Source organism: Microcaecilia unicolor, chromosome 1 (assembly GCF_901765095.1).
Source record: "Microcaecilia unicolor chromosome 1, aMicUni1.1, whole genome shotgun sequence".
Taxonomy (NCBI): Eukaryota; Metazoa; Chordata; class Amphibia; order Gymnophiona; family Siphonopidae; genus Microcaecilia; species Microcaecilia unicolor.
In genome coordinates, this window is record NC_044031.1 from 444,274,493 (window position 1) to 444,294,253 (window position 19,761).

The 19,761-nt window shown below is 43.4% G+C and overlaps 1 protein-coding gene across 1 annotated transcript in view; it reads right to left on the reverse strand.

Moving 5' to 3' along the window:
* Nucleotides 1-19,761, reverse strand: part of CD226 (CD226 molecule) — an 86,739-nt gene that overhangs the window by 50,745 nt on the left and 16,233 nt on the right. The window contains exon 3 of the mRNA XM_030212677.1: nt 10,949-11,293. Coding sequence (XP_030068537.1) covers nt 10,949-11,293 — 345 coding nt within the window. The remainder of the gene's footprint in view (nt 1-10,948; nt 11,294-19,761) is intronic.

Here is a 19,761-nt window from a genome sequence, read left to right on the forward strand (position 1 = left end):
TCCTAAATTTAGGCTTACTTTATAGAATACACCTAGGTGTGTTTTTTTCAGCCCTGATTTTTTAGGTGTGTTATATAGAATCTAGGGCCCAGAAGTATGATATTCTATGTTTATGTTTATTAGGCTTGATATACCACAAATTCCAAGCATAGCAGGATCTCAGCAGTGTACATAAAAAATGTAAAACATATAAATAAAAAGAGAAAAGAATGCTGTTAAACACAGGAGAGAGGACAAATCAGTCATTCAGAAGAGCAATTGTAAAAACAAACCCTGCATACCAGATCCCGACTCACAACTGTAAAGGACTTTTTGGAACACTGACTGAAAGCGGTGCGTTTTCATTAAATGTCACTTTCAAGAGGTTTCAAAGAGTAAGATTTATAGCTAAACCATAATGTGTCCCTGTTACAAGACTATAGATATTGTCATGCTTATCCATTACTACGTAGCAGTTTACATTCCCCCTCATTCTATAACTAGGTGCCAAGGGACTGTGTAGTTTATTGAATGCTGGCACTTCTGTGCATCAGAGGTGCCAGTGATTGGCCTTTGTGTGTATAAGTGTTTGGAACAATTCTATCAAGTACACCTGTTATAAGCGGGTGTCCTTACATTTTGTGCTAGTATTCTATGATGGCTGAGGTGCACCTAGAACTGGCCCTGTGTGCATCACATTTGTGGCATCTACATCTTGCTGACAAGTTATAGAACTACCCCTATGATAGAGGTTCTCAAATCCAGTCCTCAAAGTCCACAATCCAGCCTGGTTTTCAGGATTTCCACAATGAATACGTACGGGATCTATTTTGCAGTCACTGATTCCATTGCATTCAAATAGGTCTCATACATATTCATTGTGGTAATTCTGAAAACCAGGCCGGGTTGTGGACCTCGAGGACCCCTGACCTATGGAAACCAATAGTAAACTACACGGTTCATTCACGGTACATAAGATTAAGGGGTCCTTTTACTAAGCCACATAAGTGCCTGCGTGCATCCAATGCACGCCAATTGTGAGTTACTGCCTGGCTACTGCGTGGCCTGGGCGGTAATTTCATTTTTTATGCATATCCGATATGTGCATCAGAAATTATTTTTATTTTCTGGCGCACAGGTTGTAGTCAGCATTTGGACGTGCGTCGACCATTACCACCTAGTTAACGAGTGAGACTTTACCGCTAAGTCAATGGCTGGCGGTAAGGTCTCCGAACCAAAATGGACCCGCCAATTTTCATATAGCTGCACGTCCATTTTGCCCCCCCCCCCAAAAAAAAGCATTTTTTACAGGTGTGCTAAAAAATGATCCTACACCCATCCAAAACTACCGCAGGCCATTTTTCAGCGCACCTTAGTAAAATGACCCCTAAGATTGCTACACTAAAGAAAATGAAATATAGATCTGAATCACTAAGAACCAGTCCAACAGGGGCAGGAGGTGCAAGGTAGAGAAAGCACACTGAGCATGCCTCATGGGACTATTTAAAATTTATTTTTTTATTTTTTTTTTTGTTACATTTGTACCCCGCGCTTTCCCACTCATGGCAGGCTCAATGTGGCTTACATGGGCCAATGGAGGGTTAAGTGACTTGCCCAGAGTCACAAGGAGCTGCCTGTACCTGAAGTGGGAATCGAACTCAGTTCCTCAGTTCCCCAGGACCAAAGTCCCCCACCCTAACCACTAGGCCACTCCTCCCTCAGGGAGTGTATTCTGTTTGTTTGTTTGTTTGTTTGTCTCTATTTTGCTTCTGTGTGTGTACATATCTGTATTTTGTATGTGTGTATGTGTTGGCTCTTTATGTGTCTGTGACCAAGAGATGACAGAAAATGCAATTTAAAAGAAGCAGTTCCCCAACTGCCATATATCAGTATATTAATGTTTCTATGCTGCAGAAGCTGGAGCTGGTTCTCCTATAGGAATACATTGAGACATTTTTTTTTGTGGGGATTTTTATTTCTCTGGATCCAATGTGATCTGGCCTATTTTCAAATTCAATGTATTTTTTCAACAACTTACATCCACACCAAATTTGGCACCTTTCTGTTAAATTTTAGAAGAGTTGACCCTGAGGACCGAGGGGGAGTCCCAGCCCTGGGGAGGTAGATCTCTGCAGCGGCGAGTCAAGTTTAACCTCTGCTAAAAAGAAAAGGCAATAAGAGTCAGTTTCCCTGAGTGGGAAGCTAAGCATATTAGAAAGGAGTGCCTGGTGGAAAAAGACATCTCAGGCAGGTGGAGAGTGGGTGCAGAGGAGCCCCACTCTTGGGGTAGGATGGACTTATCATGAAACCAAACTGAATGTGACTTTTCCTATCTATGAACTATTAGTTCCATTGCACTGTTTATCGAACTGTTTTTTCTCTTTTGAGTTGAATCTATAAATAGTTTGAAGTTCATCTGCTGTGACTGCTTGATTTATTTTTCTTTTTTTCTTTTTGGAAAACCTGTTTATTCACAAACAGCAAGTAGTCAATCATAAGTAAGAAGGCATTGTTACAAAGAAAAGGCACCAGGCAAGAAATTCACAAATTGAAAAAAAAAAATTACATGCCTTGTAACAAAAATACTACATCAGATGATGTATGATAAACTATATTGCTAGATCTTGTTTAGCCGCTTGTTATTTTTCTATATTAGAACAGAACAAAATAAAACTCCCAACTTCCTAACTTCCCTCCCCTTCCCGAAGAGCTACCCCACCACCCCCACCCCGTCCCGTGTCTGAGTATCATAAAGCTAAAGACTGGGAAGATAATGTAGAGTTATAATCAGGATCTCCAGGCACCAATGGCAGCAGCTTCACACAGCTCTTCCACAGGTTCTCATACTCCCGAGAAGGCCTCTGTAGCCGAGTCGAAAGTCGTCTGTTCTTCCACTCAGCCATCTGCCTCATACTGCCATACCACTGCCCCACAGACGGGACCGACTGGCCAGCCCAAAGCAGGAGAATTGCTTTCTTGGCTAAAATTAGCCCCAGCAAAACAAACCTGCACTGGCGGTCACTGAGACCCTGTCTCACCAGGTCGCATCTGAGCCTATAGGCAATGCCCCGTATGTCCACTCAAGAGTGGTGCCTAATACATTCTCCAGCAACGCAGTAATTCCTGGCCAAAACTTCTGAAGTAGCCTACACTCCAAAAAGCTATGTATCAGGGAACCCCCTACTCTGCCCATAGACCCATGATTTTCCCCTCACTTCTAGTAATGTATGCAATGTGTAAGATCTTGTACTGGATTTCCTGCAATCCTACATTAGGGGTCACCCATACAGCTAAATTAAAGCACCTAGATATCTCACGCTTTGAGACCTCTATTCCAAAACGTGTGCTCCATTCTGCCACTAGCATTGTGAAAAAAGGAGAGGGCCTATATTCTTTGCCCAACTTATACCATATTGAGAGCTTGTTTTGTGTAGTGGGCAACTGCAAAAAGACTCTATCCAGGGCAGTAAAACTAATGTCTGTGTCCGAGGTTTTTTTCAAGGAGGCAATATAATGCCGAAGTTGCAAAAAAGAATAAAAGTGCTTCTGCGGGATATTCCAAGACATTGTGTGAAAGAAGGACATCCTCCCTGCCCCAAGGCAGTAATCTGACCTTCGTACCTACACCCAAAGGAGCCAACTTTTCAAAATGATTGTGGGTGCTGAAAATTTTTTTTTTTTACAGGTGGTGCATTCCCCCCTCCCCTTCCCCCTCATCCCCCTCCCCCTCCCCCTTCCTCTCCCCCTCATCCCCCCTCCCTCTCCCTCCCCGTTCCCCCCTCCCTCCGAGTTCCAGGCCCCCTCCCTCCCCTCTCTCTCTCCTTAACCTCCCCCTGAGTTCCAGGGTCCCTCCCTCCCTCCCTCCCAGTTACAGGGTCCCCCCTCCCTCCCTCTGAGTTCCAGGGTCATCCCCCCTCTCTCCGAGTTCCAGGTTCGTCGTCACTCCCTCTGAGTTCTAGGGTCCCCCTCCCTCCCAGTTTCAGGCTCCCCCCTCCCTCCCTCCGAGTTACACAAGTCCCCCTCCCTCCCTCCAAGTTCCAGGGTCGTCCCCCCCCCCCCCCCCCCACGAGTTCCAGGGTTGTCGTCCCTCCCTTCCTCCCTCCCTCCCTTCGAGTTCCAGGCCCCTCCCTCTGACTTTTAAAAGTCATCTTGACTTACCTCTTCGGGGGTTACGGTGGCCAGCAGGAGCGGTAAAAAGCGTGCAGGCTCGGCCCTTAGTTCAGTTTTCTCTTCTCTCTCTCTCAGCTCTGGTCCCGCCCTCATTTCCTGTTTCCGCAAGGGTGAGACCAGAGCTGAGAGAGAGAGAAGGGAAAACTGAACTAAGGGCCGAGCCTGCACGCTTTTTACCACTGCTGCTGGCCGCCGTAACCCCGACGAGGTAAGTCAAGATGATTTTTAAAATTCGGAGGGAGGGGCCTGGAACTCGAAGGGAGGGAGGGAGGAAGGGAGGGACAATGACCCTGGAACTCAGAGGGAGGGAGAGAACGAACTTCCGGTGGATGAAATATTGGGGGTGCTCGAGCACCCACAGCACCCATGGAGTCGGCACCTATGCCTACACCCCTCGTTTCCCCAAGAGTCAAAATGGGATTTCTCCTGTCCAGGCGCAAAGTCGGGATTTTTCAGCAGTTCCAGAAAAGGGAAAGGCCCCTTCACTCCGCCCATCCTAGATCTCCACCAATTCTAGGCCACTTTCCGTGGGCAAAGCAGTGGAGATAAGCACACCCTTTTATTCCCACAATGTGTTACATTAAATATAGAAACTGAGGCATCAGGAGCTCCCCATACATCCTTAGGGGCATATTTAAAGTGTCCAGTATGTACTTCTTGCACCCAGTGCAGGGCCGCAGAGACATTATATAGAGGGAGATCTGGTAAATTAGTCCCCCCCCCCCTTTTCCTGATCCCGTGTGAGCTTATTGTAGCCTATCCGAGCTCTATGAGCCCCCTACATGAATGAGAGCACCCCACGGTATTGTGCTTCATCTTTGTGCAACACCTATATCGGCATCATTTGTAAAGAGTAAAGTAGCTTGGGGAGGAGTACCATCTTAACCAGCGCGATTCTTCCCGTGAAAGAGATGGGGAGGTCCTGCCACCGCTGACATATGGTCCAAATCGATTCTATTTTCTCCCTCACATTTTTCCTGTACATGACCGTAGCATCTAAATGAAGATATACCCCCAGGTACTTTAGCGGCCCAGTAGACCATGTCAAAGGAAAACTGGGCATCTGCCTGCAATTGCAATTAGCTGAGAGGACCATCGCCTCTGACTTTTCAAAGTTTATCTTTAGCCCCGAGAAAGTGCCAAATTGCTGAATGAGGCCTATCAAAATTGGGATCCCTTGGGAAGCCTGCTCCAAGAATATCAACATATCATCTGGTCTAATTTGCACTCCCTGCAGCTCATTACCCTGGTGTATTTTACTAGCTAGAGGCTCCAACGCAAGGACAAACAGCAAGGGAGACAAAGGGCACCCTTGACGGGTCCCCCTTTCCAGCTGAAATGTGGAGGTTAGATTCCCATGTATTAAAATCTGCGCTGTAGGGCATTTATATATGGCCCAAACGCCAGCCACAAACTTGCCCAATATTCCAATTGTGGTAGCACCAAGAATAAGTAATCCCACAAAATCTTATCAAAGGCTTTTTCAGCATCAAGGCTAGTAATGATAGCATCCCCAGGGAGACTCCCCTTTGCATGTATGGCCTGCATAGCTCGCAAAATGTTGGTGGAGGCGTACCTGCCAGGAACAAAACATGTCTGATCTATATGGGCAAAACCTGGCAGCACATTCCCATGCCTGGATGCCATAATACTGGCAAAAAGTTTGATATCCTGATTTAATAGAGATATAGGTCAATAAGAACCCAGTTGCTCTGCATCCCTGTCAGACTTAGGAAGCACCACAATGGTGGCATGTGTTAAGGACCCCATTTGTTCAGCGTTTCTCTAACATTGCTACTTGGGAGGACAGACCTGAAGTAAGGTCCTCCTGGTTCGAGATTCTGTCTTCCGCCTGCGGAATACGGGCATTTTGCACAGTCATGCCTTCTTTAAGTTCATCCATTGCAGCGTGCAATTTAGAGAGTTTAGAATGTCTGCCAAATTTCTTGTTATTTCTTTAATTCCTGCCTCCTGCAGCACGACCACAGGTGGCTCCTGGGATCCCAGAGAGCTCCGGTCAGATGCCATCTTAGTCGTGTGGTTGTTCACGCGCTCTCTAGCAGGTTTTGGAGTTTTAGCAGGCATATCAACATAATTATCTACTGGGTCACCTGAACCCCCCATCTGCCTCCAACTATGCAGCTTTACACTCACTGGGGTTCAGCAAAGGGGGGTAGTAGCAGGTATAAAGGCTGGTTTTCCATGATGAGGGAGAGCAGATCAGCCACCTGACATCCGTTCAGGTCGCAGCCATCATGTGACCCCCTGATTTATTTTTCTAAGCATGGGTTCCTAAGAAATCAGAGGTGGGACACCCTGCAACCTACCGTAAATTTCTCCAGCAATGGCCTGTGCTCAATTCATTAGACTTCAGTATTTTTGTACCTCCTGGTCTGGGTACCTATCCCAAAGAGCTTAGCCAGCATTCTTCTGAACTAGTGTGAGTGGGACCAGGAGCACACACACACACACTTGTGTGTGTATATATATATATGTGTGTGTGTGTGTGTGTGTGTGTGTGTGTGTGTGTGTGTGTAATTAGAATAACAAGCAAGGAGTGCTCTTACAGAGTTTTAAATACATTTCATTACCATCTAAGAAGGAAACACTAATTAAATCACACAATACACCATATAAAGTAAAAGACATTTTTATATTAGGCTAATATCCTTAATGCTTTAGCAAGTTTTAAATTATTGAAAAACTCAAAAATACTAAGATGGAGTCAGCAGTCCAGCAGCGAGAGGGGTGCTATCCAGTCTTTTGCATTGAGTGTCACATGTATGATTATCTCCCATTTGGTAAGCGGTTATATGTTTGTGCCTGATACAAAGAGTTCCTAGCTCTCAGAGAACAGGTCCATTCTTTTCAGGCTAGAGTAGCAGACTTGGTGGAGCTGAGGGAGACAGAGAGGTACATAGAGGAGACCAACAGGAATGTTGTAGAGAAGTCCCACCTGTAGTCTGGTAGCCCCTGTGCTACCTTGGAGGAGGGAGGTCTCCTAAAAAGAGAGCATCACCCTGGTGAAGTAGGAAGTACTCCTGTAGCCAGGACCTGCCCACCAGGGGATGTACTATCCTCTCGCGCCGAGGATATGTCTCCAAGTGCTACCCGGAAGGGAAAGGTTAGGACAGCTATTGTAGTTGGTGATTCGATCATTAGGCATATAGATAGCTGGGTGGCTGGTGGATGTGAGGATCGCCTGGTGACTTGCCTGCTTGGTGTGAAGGTGGCTGACCTCATACGTCAACTAGATAGGGTTTTAGATAGTGCTAGGGAGGAGCTGGCTGTCTTGGTACATATTGGTACTAATGACATAGGAAAATGTGGGAGAGAGGTTCTGGAAGCCAAATTTAGGCTCTTAGGTAGAATGCTCAAATCCAGAACCTCTAGGGTAGCATTTTCTGAAGTGCTATAGGTTTCACACGTGGGGCCCAAGAGACAGGCAGAACTCCGAAGTCTCAATACGTGGATGAGACGATGGTACAGGGAGGAGAGTTTTAGATTTGTTAGGAACTGGGCAACATTCTAGGGAAGAGGGAGCCTATTTCCCGAAAGGATGGGCTCCACCTTAACCAGGGTGGGACCTGGCTGCTGGAATCGGCATTTAAAAAGGAGATAGAGCAGCTTTTAAACTAGACAATGGGGGAAGGCCAACAGTTGCTCAAAAGCGCATGGTTCGGAATAAGGTATCTTTCAAAGATATCACCAAAACAGGGAAGATAGGGTATCCCAATAGTGAGGTTGCAAAACAGATCATAGTAGATCAGGTGTCTTTAAATAAAAATAAAAATTAGGCAAAAGATTGCAAATTAATACTGTCAAGTACTGAGCATGATGTAAATAGGAACAACAAACAAAGTTTGAAATGTCTATATGCGAATTCCAGAAGCCTAAGAAATAAGATGGGAGAGTTAGAATATATTGCACTAAATGAAAAATTAGATATACTGTAATAGGCATCTCTGAGACATGGTAGAAGGAGGATAACCAGTGGGACACTGCCATACCGGGGTACAAATTATATCGTAGTGATAGGGTGGATCAAATTGATGGAGGGGTAGCATTGTATGTTAAGGAGGGCCTTGAATGAAATAGATTGAAAATTCTGCAGGAAACAAAACACATCTTGGAATCTCTATGGATTGAAATTCCATGTGTAAAGGGGAAAAGGATAGTGATAAGAGTGTACTACCGTCAGCCTGGCCAGGATGAACAGATGGACGTAGAAATGCTAAAGGAAATTAGGGACGCAAACAAACTGGGCAACACAATAATAATGGGTGATTTCAATTACCCTGATATTGACTGGGTAAATGTAACATCGGGGCATGCTAGGGAGGTAAAATTCCTTGATGAAATCAAGGACTGCTTTATGGAGCAGCTGGTACAGGAGCCGACAAGAGAAGGAAAAATTCTAGACCTAGTGAAGCACATGATCTGGTGCAGGAGGTAATGGTGCTGGGGCCACTTGATAACAGTGATCATAATATGATAAGAATTGATATTAGCTTTGAAGTAAGTATACACAGGAAATCCAATATGTTAGCGTTTAACTTTCAAAAAGGAGACTATGATAAAATGAGAAGAACAGTGGAAAAAAAAAACTTAGAGGAGCGGCTGTGAGGGTCAAAAATTTACATCAGGCGTGGATGCTGTTCAAAAATACCATCCTGGAAGCCCAGGCCAAATATATTCCGTATTTTAAAAAATGAGGAAGGAAGACCACACGACAACTGGCATGGTTAAAAAGTAAGGTGAAGTAAGCTATTAGAGCTAAAAGAAAACCCTTCTGAAAATGGAAGGAGGAACTGAAAATAATAAGAAACAGCATAAGGAAAGTCAAGTCAAATGAAAGCACTGATAAGGAAACCAAAGAGGGACTTTGAAAAAAACATTGTGTTGAAGGCAAAAACACATGGTAAAAAATTTTTTAGGTATATTAAAAGCAGGAAGCCGGCAAAAGAATCAGTTGGACCGTTAGATGACCGAGGGGTAAAGGGGGCAATCAGGGAAGACAAAGCCATAGCAGAGAGATTAAATGTATTCTTTGCTTCAGTCTTCACCGAGGAAGATTTAGGAGAGATACCGGTGTCAGAAATGGAATTCAAAACTGACGAGTCGGAGAAACTGAATGAAATCTCTATAAACCTGGATGATGTAATGGGGCAATTTGACAAATTGAAGAGTAGCAAAATTTCCTGGACTGGATGGAATTCATCCCAGAGTACTGATAGAATTGAAAAATGAACTTGCAGAACTATTGTTAGTAATATATAATTTATCTTTAAAATCGAATGGGGGGTGGGCAATGTAATGCCGATTTTTAAAAAAAGATCCAGAGGAGATCCGGAAAATTATAGACCAGTGAGCCTGATGTCAGTGCCAGGCAAAATGGTAGAGACTGTTATAAAGAGCATAATAACAGAGCATATTCAAAAGCATGGATTAATGAGACAAAGCCACCATGGATTTAGTGAAAGGAAATCTTGCCTCACCAATCTATTACATTTCTTTGTAGAGGTGAACAAACATGTGGATAAAGGTGAGCCGGTTGATATTTTGTATCTGGATTTTCAAAAGACGTTTGACAAAGTACCTCATGAAAAACTCCAGAAGAAATTGAAGAGTAATGGGATAGGAGGTAGTATTCTATTGTGGATTAAAAACTGGTTAAAAGATAGAAAACGGAGAATAGAGTTAAATGTTCAAATTTCCCAATGGAGAAGATAGTGGGGTTCCCCAGGGATCTGTGCTGCGACCACTGCTTTTGAACATATTTATAAATGACCTAGCAATGGGAGTAACTAGTGAGGTAATTAAATTTGCTGACGACACAAAGTTATTCAAAGTCGTTAAATTGCAAGAGGATTGCGAAACTGGGAGACTGGGTGTCTAAATGGCAGATGACGTTTAATGTGAGCAAGTGCAAAGTGATGCATGTGGGAAACAGGAACCCGAATTATAGCTACGTAATGCAAGGTTCCACGTTAGGAGTCACCGAAGATTGGAAAAATGCAGGTAGAGGTTTTAAACTCTGTACAAAATGTGTCTGTTTCCAAACATTAATTCAAACATCTGTAGGATTCTTTAAAAAATTAGAACCCTATCCCCCAAGTCCAGAGCACATATGACAGTCCCCCTGCTCCCATCCAGAGACATAGCTAAGGAGGTGCAAGGGGCGCAGTTGCCCCCCAAAAGGATTTTGAATGAAATGGCGCCTATGTAGATTGTCCTTTCAGCCTCACACTGGAACCTATTTTACAAAAGGTCTGCTCCCATGATGGCAAAACCTGGCTACGCTTCTACCCCCATCACTAACCATTTGGGCCCTAGGCATTTATCTAGTTTGCCAATGACTTAATCTGGCCCTGCTCACAGGTAATTAGTTGGCAGTACATATAACTAATACCAATCCATATGAAGACATTATGATTCCATCAGTAGATTATACAGAAGTATTTACAACAAAGAAAATGGAACAGATGTATGTATGGCTACAATTTAGGCAACAGGAAACTAGGTGGTCCCAGCACTGCAATTTGAAGATACTAAGGTCTTGCTCAACAATGTTAATAAATTGTCATATTTAAATATTTAATAAAGATATGCATAAGAAGCATTGGTTGGTGTAATTAGTATATAGTTTATATGCAACCAGATATTGAGTGTTAACTCAAGTGAAGAACTGTGATTAAAAAAAAACATACAAACCATTTTGAGTAATATTTTTTAAAAATCTCTAATGGTATAAAACTTATCAAGAAATTAAGAAAACACTTTAATTTCCAACACCTACCTTTATTTATAGTCAAGCTTATCAGAAATGTTTGGTTTCCTGTATCTCCATCAAAATGACAGCGGTAAAGCCCTTCGTCAGCGAGAGAAATCTCTTGAATCACAACAGTGCTGGTGTTCATGAAGCTGGAGCAGTCCAGTGTAATGTGCTGCTTGTAATCAGATCCATAATATTTCTTTTCAGACAGGTTGCAAACACCCAGGGTGTCCATCTGCCAGTCTCTGATTTTCTCCCATGTCACCTGCTTCACTCTGCCTCCTAAGGTATACTGCCAACTGAAGGTGACATTTTGCTTAAGTTCTGCCAAAATGTGATGAAGTGGTTCCATAGTTACTCCAAAATCCTCTGCAAAGACAGAAGTAAATACATGAGAACTGCTCCCATCTCTCTTTCCGGTGCTTCAAAAACCAACTCAGCTAAAAAGAATTTGTATTTGGAAATATGAACTAATGAAAGTGTCGTTTTGTTCATCCCTGCTTTGCAGAGGAAAGGAGTTGTAACTTGTAACTGCTAAGTACTAAAAAAAATTGGAAACAGAAGCAAATTATTTTACTTTGTGCTTTGAAATTATGAGGGTTGACTGAGCTGGATGAAGGTAATGCTGTCCAAGAGCTCCGGTCAGTGAATGTATGAATGAAAGGAACGGGTCAACAGCACTAGATGAGGTACACACAAAACAGAAGCAGATCCGAGTTACATATTTATATATTTATTTGGGATTAGCTCACATCTTTTTCAGGAGTAGGTCAAAGCAAGTTACATTCAGGTACACTAGGTATTTCCTTGTCCCTGGAGGGTTCACAATCTAAGTTTGCACCTGAGACAATGGAGAGTTAAATGACTTACCCATGATCAGAAGGTTCAGCAGCAGGATCTGAACCCTATCTGAACTCTATTTACTACATAAGGACACAGAATGCACAGTGAAAAAAAACAATTTGCAAAGTCGTTCAAAGATGTTTTGCCACATAAGTTGTGAAAGCAGAAGAACAGATGGGCAAAACAAGCAAGATTGCAAATTCAAAGCACAAAAGGAATCTTCAGTACTGAGGATACACTGATACAGTCTCCTTCAGATTACTGCTTTCCTGGTCCTATTTCAGTGGTTGAGGGATTGCTCTGGGTTGGAAAATATCTTAAAGGTATAAAACAGCAATGGAAAGCTAAGTGCCACACTACTCGCATTCATAATTTTAAACCATGGAACTACAAAATATAGTCATGAGTACATAAGTGTTACCATACTGGGACAGACCAAAGGTCCATCAAGCCCAGTATCCTGTGGCCAATCCAGGTCACAAGTACCTGGCAAGATCCCAAAATAGTACAACACATTTTATGCTGCTTGTCCCAGAAATAAGCAGTAGATTTTCTCTATACAGTGCAATTATTCTAGCAAAAAGAGGTGCTGGTACTCAAATGCCAGACTATCCTTCAGGGTTGGGGTGATTACAAAAGCATCTCTCCCACAATAGCCAGGCCCCTTCAACTAACCACAGAATCTATGAAAAGGCAGAACTGGTGTACAGAACCTCAGATCTTCCATTAACTTGGGGTCAACAAGTCAATTTAGCATGCAATAGAAAGGGTGCCTGTACTCAGTACTCCCTGAAAATAGCCCTGGTCCTATACCTTATCAATGAGGGAGGAACCAGAAGTAAACATTCAATTATCCCGGCATATACATTTAAGTATAGGTAAAAGTAGTATCCTGCAGCACTCAGAGTTGATATATGTGACTTGTAGGTACTGAAAAGATGGTGAGATGTGTTAAAGGATTCTGTTTGTATTGGGGCAGACTGATAGTTATCTAAGGGTCATGGACCCCTAACTACTTGTCAAAAATGATTAAACTACATGGAAGCTAGGGGACAGTGGGCCCTCTACTACTGTGGACCCTCGGACACTGCCTTACTGTCCCAATGGTCAGTCTACCCTTGGTTTGTATTATTTATCAGAATGATGCCAAGTCTCATTCTATTCATGGCTTCCACTAAGCAAATTGATTATGCTCTCATGTCCTCCCTCTGGTATTTAAGCTCTCACACTCCCTCCCTCTACTGTACATTAGCATATTTTGCATGAGGCAGTACCAGTTTTTGAAGGATTTTGGCCAGCTAATTGAAAGGTTACCCGGGTAAATTTCCAAGGTGCCTTTCTTTTGCAGTGAGATACAAGAGCAATTCTGGGTATTTATGCCTAGCATTGTTAAGTATTCTTCAATCATTCTTGCATCACATTTTTTTCTCTTCTCAAATTATTCCAGTAATGGCTTCCAAACTGCATATATTACTACAGTTTTACAGGGGAAGGTATTTGCACCATAAAACCTCCTGCCCTGCTGGCTTCAACTGCAAGATGTTAAAGAGGTATCAGAGGGCATTATGACTGAAGTCAGGTGGAGTTAATGGTCAGTATCAGTGTGTTTCCATTTTACGAGTGTATTACTTTCCTCTCCTACCTATCTTTCTGCAGGATCCCTTACAGTCTCTCACCACAGTCTGAACTATAGTCAGCTAAGAATCAGGATCTGTGTGCAGCCTTCATTCTAGCATCTGAATGAATCATACAAGTACTTTTCTTAGTGAAAATTGTAGGAACATTATTCTTAAATTCCCTGAGTTATTTCAATAAATAATAATCAAAAAAACAAAGAAAGTATTAGGTAGAAGGCCACAACATTCAAAGAATGTAAGGGGGGGGGGGGGGGGGATCCATTAAAATTCAAACATCTGTGCAGTCTGGAGAGTCTGTGATCTAATTTTAATATAGACAGTTCTAGCAGACACCTTGGTCCTAGAGAAAATAGATTTTTTTCCAGCTTCTGGGGTACATTTTATTGGATCAACATAAACGCTATCCAAAGTTGACGTCTATGAGCTTCCATATCTGAAGAAGAAACTCTAGGTGGTCCTGAGCCCTCATACATACCACTGCTCTAATATAACAGTCTGGAAATAATCTAATATAAATGTAGAAATGTTTTGCTCAAGAAGAATAGTAGTTACACTTTGAATTCATATAACATATTCTTCTCTCTTTCATAAAAGTACACAAATACAGGAACATTAGTACTACAGATTATTTGATTGAATTACAGCATGCACAGAAAGAATCTGTCATAAATCTAACCCACAAGTGGGCATTATTGTAAAGAAGTAAACTAGGAAAAGATTCAACATCCTCCTAATACTAGTGCAACAGCTCTCTAGGTCAGCCAAATGGAAACCCTCTGCATGTCATAAGTATATAAGTATTGCCATACTGGGACAGACCAACGGTCCACCAAGCCCAGTATCATGTTTCCAACAGTGGCCAATCCAGGTTACAAATACCTGGCAAGATCCCAGAAAGCCTCAATACATTTTATGATGCTTATCCCAGAAATAAGCAGTGGATTTTCCCCAAGTCAATTTAATAATGGTCTATGGACTTTTCCTTTAGGAAGCAGTCCAGACCCTTTTTAAACCCCGCTAAGCTAACCGCCTTTACCACATTCTTTGGCAACAAATTCCAGAGTTTAATTACACGTTGAGCGAAGAAAACGTTTCTCTGATTCGTATTAAATTTACTACTTTGTAGCTTCATTGCATGCCCCCTAGTCCTAGTATTTTTGGAAACAGTAAACAGACGATTCACGTCTACCCATTCCACTCCACTCATTATTTTATAGACCTCTATCATATCTCCCCTCAGCCATCTCTTCTCCAAGCTGAAGAGCCCTAGATGCTTTCCCCTTTCCTCATAGGGAAGTTATCCCATCCCCTTTATCATTTTTGTCACCCTTCTCTGTACCTTTTCTAATTCCACTATATCTTTTTTGAGATGCGTCAACCAGAATTGCCCTGTATCTCCTCTCTTTCCTTAAGCTTTACTTATCTAAATCATGCTATTGCCTGAGTTAAGGATATGAACAACTATATATTGAACTATTCAAACTGCTAAAATTTAAATGGTTAACTGTTTAATCGATGTGCAGCCTGTGGATGCAGAAGGAAGAAAAGAGAATTGTAACTTTGGAGATCAGATGACTATCTTCACAGTTGTCAGTGGAGTATCCTGATTGGGTAGAAAAGATCACATGACCTTACAGCAAGGCTTGCACTAAAGCTGTGTTAACTTCCCTGCTAATGTATTTGTAGTCCTGTAATGACATGCTTGATAATGGTCCCACAGTGCCATGAGTCTGAGAGTTTTGGGCTGCAGAACAAGTTAAGGGTTATGTCTGCTACACAAGCAATGGGGGTTTATTCCGTCTCAGGAATGAGTAACCTTAACTTTTATAAGAAACATCCATACATGTGGATCTTGTCCCCACTCTGCTAATGGTTGACCTATGAGAACGCTTGTGCTTATAATTGCATAAAAGTAGATGCTGGTTTATTATGCATATACCAACAAAGAAGTACCTGGGAATATCAGGAAATAAGCTGTTCACAGATTATCAAACCTATAAATGGCAAGTGACCGACTCACCTGCAAATGCGCAGTAGAGACTTCCCTCTCTGTCCCGCCCCCGCGTCAAGACGTGATGACGGGGGAAGGGGGGCGGGACAGAGAGGGAAACTGCGCTGAAGGGGAGGGAGGGAACCGCTGACGTCGCTACCGCTCCCCCCCCCCCAAGGTAGCCGCTACCGCCCCCCCCCCCCCCCCCCCGGAGTCGCCACCACCCCCCCCCTTCACCCGGCCCGGGCCCTCTCTTCGTTATTCAACTTACAGCAGCGCCGAAACAGCAGCAAGCAGCTCAGCTTCAGCTCCCGTCGGCCTTCCTTCCCTGCCTGCTGTGCCCCGCCCTCGCCGACGTGACGTCACACGAGGGCGAGGCACAGGCAGTGAAGGAAGGCCAACGGGAGCTGCTGCTTGCTGCTGTTTTGCCGCTGCTGTAAGTTGAATAACGAAGAGAGGGCCCGGGCCGGGTGGAGGGATGGCGGCAACTCCGGGGGGGGGGGTACGGTAGCGGTGGCAACCTCGCGGGGAGGGGGAAGGAAAACCCCAATATCAGCCCGTTTTTACGGGCTCAACGGCTAGTCAAATATAAATGATCACAGGGCCTCAGCAAAGAGATCTGTCTCTCTCATCTTCCTGGCTGAGACTGGGGAAAAAGTCAGTAAAAGCCAAATGAAAATGAGCTTCTGGGCCAATCAAAGCTCAGAACAACAATCTTTTAAGGTATACTGCAGACTGCCTTTCCAAAAGGCTTAAACAAAGAAAACAGCCTTAGTTCTACTGCAGCTTCAAAATATAAACATGCACCACCTGCTGGCCAAACTAGAGAAATACACTTCAGGAAATAAGGCAGTTTTAGAGGCTTAAAAACACTGTTCTGTCACAGGGATAAACACAGTAGATTCCTATATAGAAAGAAAATGCAATCAATACAAAATTAAATAACCTTCACACTTTAAACAGGGTACAGAGAGGTGTAACTTGCAAAGAGTGGCAGGTACAACTCTGGCCACAAATAGAGTGAATTATCATTTATCTACAGGTTAATCAGTGTTCAACAAAGTGCATGAATTTGCCAATGGAACAATTGGCCCACATCTTTTATGGATGAGGACTGCTGTACTCTCAACTTACACCAGCTGCCACCTCAGAATTTCACCAACAGCAGATACTCAACGAATAGTTAACCTCTGGAAGTCTTAGCCGGAGGAGGTGGTAACAGCGGTTAGCATATCTGGGTTTAAAAAAAGGTTTGGACAAATTCCTGGAAGAAAAGTCCATAGTCTACTATTGAGACAGATATGGGAAGCAACTGCTTGCCCTGGGATTTGTAGTATGGAGTGTTGCCACAATTTGGGTTTCTGCCAGGTACTTGTGTCCTGGCTTGGCCACTGTTTGGAAAACAGGATACTGGGCTAGATGGACCATTGGTCTTTCCCAGTATGGCTATTCTTATGTTCTTATGATACCATACATACCTCCTTACTGTCCCAGATAGGGAAAGGGGATGGGACTTGATGTACTGTCTTTTTGTGGTTACAAAGCGGATTACATATTATATACAGGAACTTATTTTGTACTTGGGGCAATGGAGGGCTAAGTAACTTGCCCAGAGTCACAAGGCATACCACATATACCCCCTCTTCCCTAGATATCAGAGCCCTGCCCCCACATAAACATTCCTACCTCAGATACCCATTCACACAACCTCACTGCCCTCAAAATTCATCCACACAACCGACTACCTCAGATACCTCCTCAGCTTAGCAGCAGGGGGCAGGAGGGATGGGCAACATTTTGGAGGGCACAGTCCTTACCCTACAAAGATTGTCACTGCAATGGCTAGAGTCAATAGGAAGGCGAGGAGCAAGAACAAAATTTGGAGGAAACCCTGAGTATCGAAAAACAAAGATCTATAATGCCTCCAGTCAGTTAAGGTAGCATCTGACAGAGGAGGAAGTCCAAAAAGGTACAGGAAGAAGCTGTTCTTCCTGCTCCTTTTTGGACTTCCTCCTCTGTCAGATGGTCCCCTTCTTCCCTAACAGAAAAATTATTTATTAAAAAGACACATAGAAAAAGAAAAGATATTTCCATTATAGTCACTGAATTTATTTCACTTGTAAACCTTGGAGCCGATATTCAGACCACGGGAGGGAGCCCGGTTAACTCAAGTGGTCGGCGGTCAGTCCGGATATTCAATGCTGGGCCATTTCCAGTGACCAGCATTGAATATCCGGTTTATTTTTGCCTGGTTTAAACTTAACCGGCCATGTTAATATTCAGAGATAGCCGGTTAAGTTAAAACCGGCTAAAGATATTCCTGCTATTTGATATAGTCGGTAATTTCCTAGCTGCTAACTGGGAATATTCAGTAGGGATAGCCAGTTATCCCCTGCTGAATATCGCTGGATAGCCGATTATATGCCATTTAACCAGCCAGGTGCTGTTCCTGGCCGGTTAAATGGTTTTGAATATTAGGGGGGGCCTCATATTTTTGTCAACAATTCAGTGGCGTTCCTAGGGTGGCTGACACCCAGGGCTGATCGCTGATGCGCCCCCCCCCACCGGATGCAGCGCCCCCCCCCCCCGGCGAAAGGACACCCCCTCCCCGGGTGCATTTTTACCTGCTGGGGGGGGGTGACGCGCGCCTGTCGGCTTCGCTCGTTCCATGCTCCCTCTGCCCCGGAACAGGAAGTAACCTGTGCTGGGGCAGAGGGAGCACGGAACGAGCGGAGCCGACAGGCGCGTGGCACCCCCCCAGCGGCGTGCACCCAGGGCAGACTGCACCCACAGCCCCCCCCCCTAGGAACGCCACTTCAACAATTTCATTTCTCTGCAAGTATCAACAGTGACTGCTTTTGGATCTTATGAGATACAGCTTCTGATATTTTTTGTCCCCTCAAGGGTGTGTAGAGTTCATCATTGTCTTATAAAGATATTTTTATCCTTTCCATCGTGTCTTACCAATAATTTACTGAAACGAGTTCAACTCATTTAATTTATCAACATGTGTTCTGTCTCGGCAGCCTTCTCTAATGAAGAAAAGTCAAACTCACTGTGGCTGAAGAAAGGACTGAATTTACCCAGTTCCAGTAAGTAGAGCACTTCAGTTCCTGAGATGAGATTTTTTTTTCCTGTGACACTTGATGAAGCCTCTTTTCTGTTAAAATAAATGACTGTCACTTCCATTTCAAGGAAACACTGTTAACTCCAGAGAATCTGAAAAGCGCTCTGTCTATTCAATCATTCTTTTCTTTGCTGTATCATTCAGAGAGGTTTTAGCTGTCCACCTCAATTCATATGTTTCATCCTGCCTGTTTTGACAGACCACAGCACTAAAACTTCCCTACTCAGTGTACAAAATCAGCCATGGTCTCTTATGGCCTGTTTCTAGCTTCTAATTATGTGTGATATTGGTGGACGGATCCATCAACAATGGTGAGGACAAAATGCAGAGTCAGTTCCTTGACTTCACCCAGTGCTGAGGGCACTTCTTTACTTTGCCGTAGATGGTTGATGAGTCTACATGACTATATTGAAGATTTTGTCCTATAGTATTCTCCCTCTTCTTCCTGCCATTAATCAACTCATTCCCTTATCTCTACCCACTCCACTACTTCTTTGTTCCTTCACTCCTTTTCTTTTGCCACGTCCTCCAGATATCTTCACCTCCCCCCTTTCATAGCATAGTAGCATAGTAGATGATGGCAGATAAAGACCTGAATGTTCCATACAGTTTGCCCAGCAGTCACATTCATTAACAGTTCATGAATGTGGTATAAAATATGTATACTTGATCCTGGTCTTTCATTACCATTTTTTTTTTTTTTTAAATACTGTCTTTACGTCCCACCTGCTGGAGTTGCTGTTGAAGTCCTCTCCATCCTATCCTGATCTGTGTTGCCAGATCCTGATCTGTGTTGCTGTGGAAGTCTACCCAGCACAATTCCTCAGTGCTGGAGTTGCCATCTAAGCACCACTCCTGGCAATCATAACACATCGGAAAAATAATGCTGAAACACCAAATTACTCGGAAAACTGTATTCATAAGTTGTCAAAAAAAATGGAAGAAAAGACCTCATAGAAACTGGAACAGGGAAAACTACCATACAGTAGATCATAAATGCAACAGTTCTGACTGTATCCAGTGAAAAAGTAATCATAGGTCTGAAAAACCTCCAAAAAATAATGTCTCTTTATTTTATGTCAAAAAAATCATTGTTTATAAACATATCCAAGAAATCAAAAAGCACACTTAGCTTTGTTGCTTCAAGCGATTCTTTCCACAGCATTAGGACTTCAAAGCATTTAAGCCATAAAGCTCCTCATTCAGTGTCACAGTGGATCCAATTTCCTGGTGTTAAGGC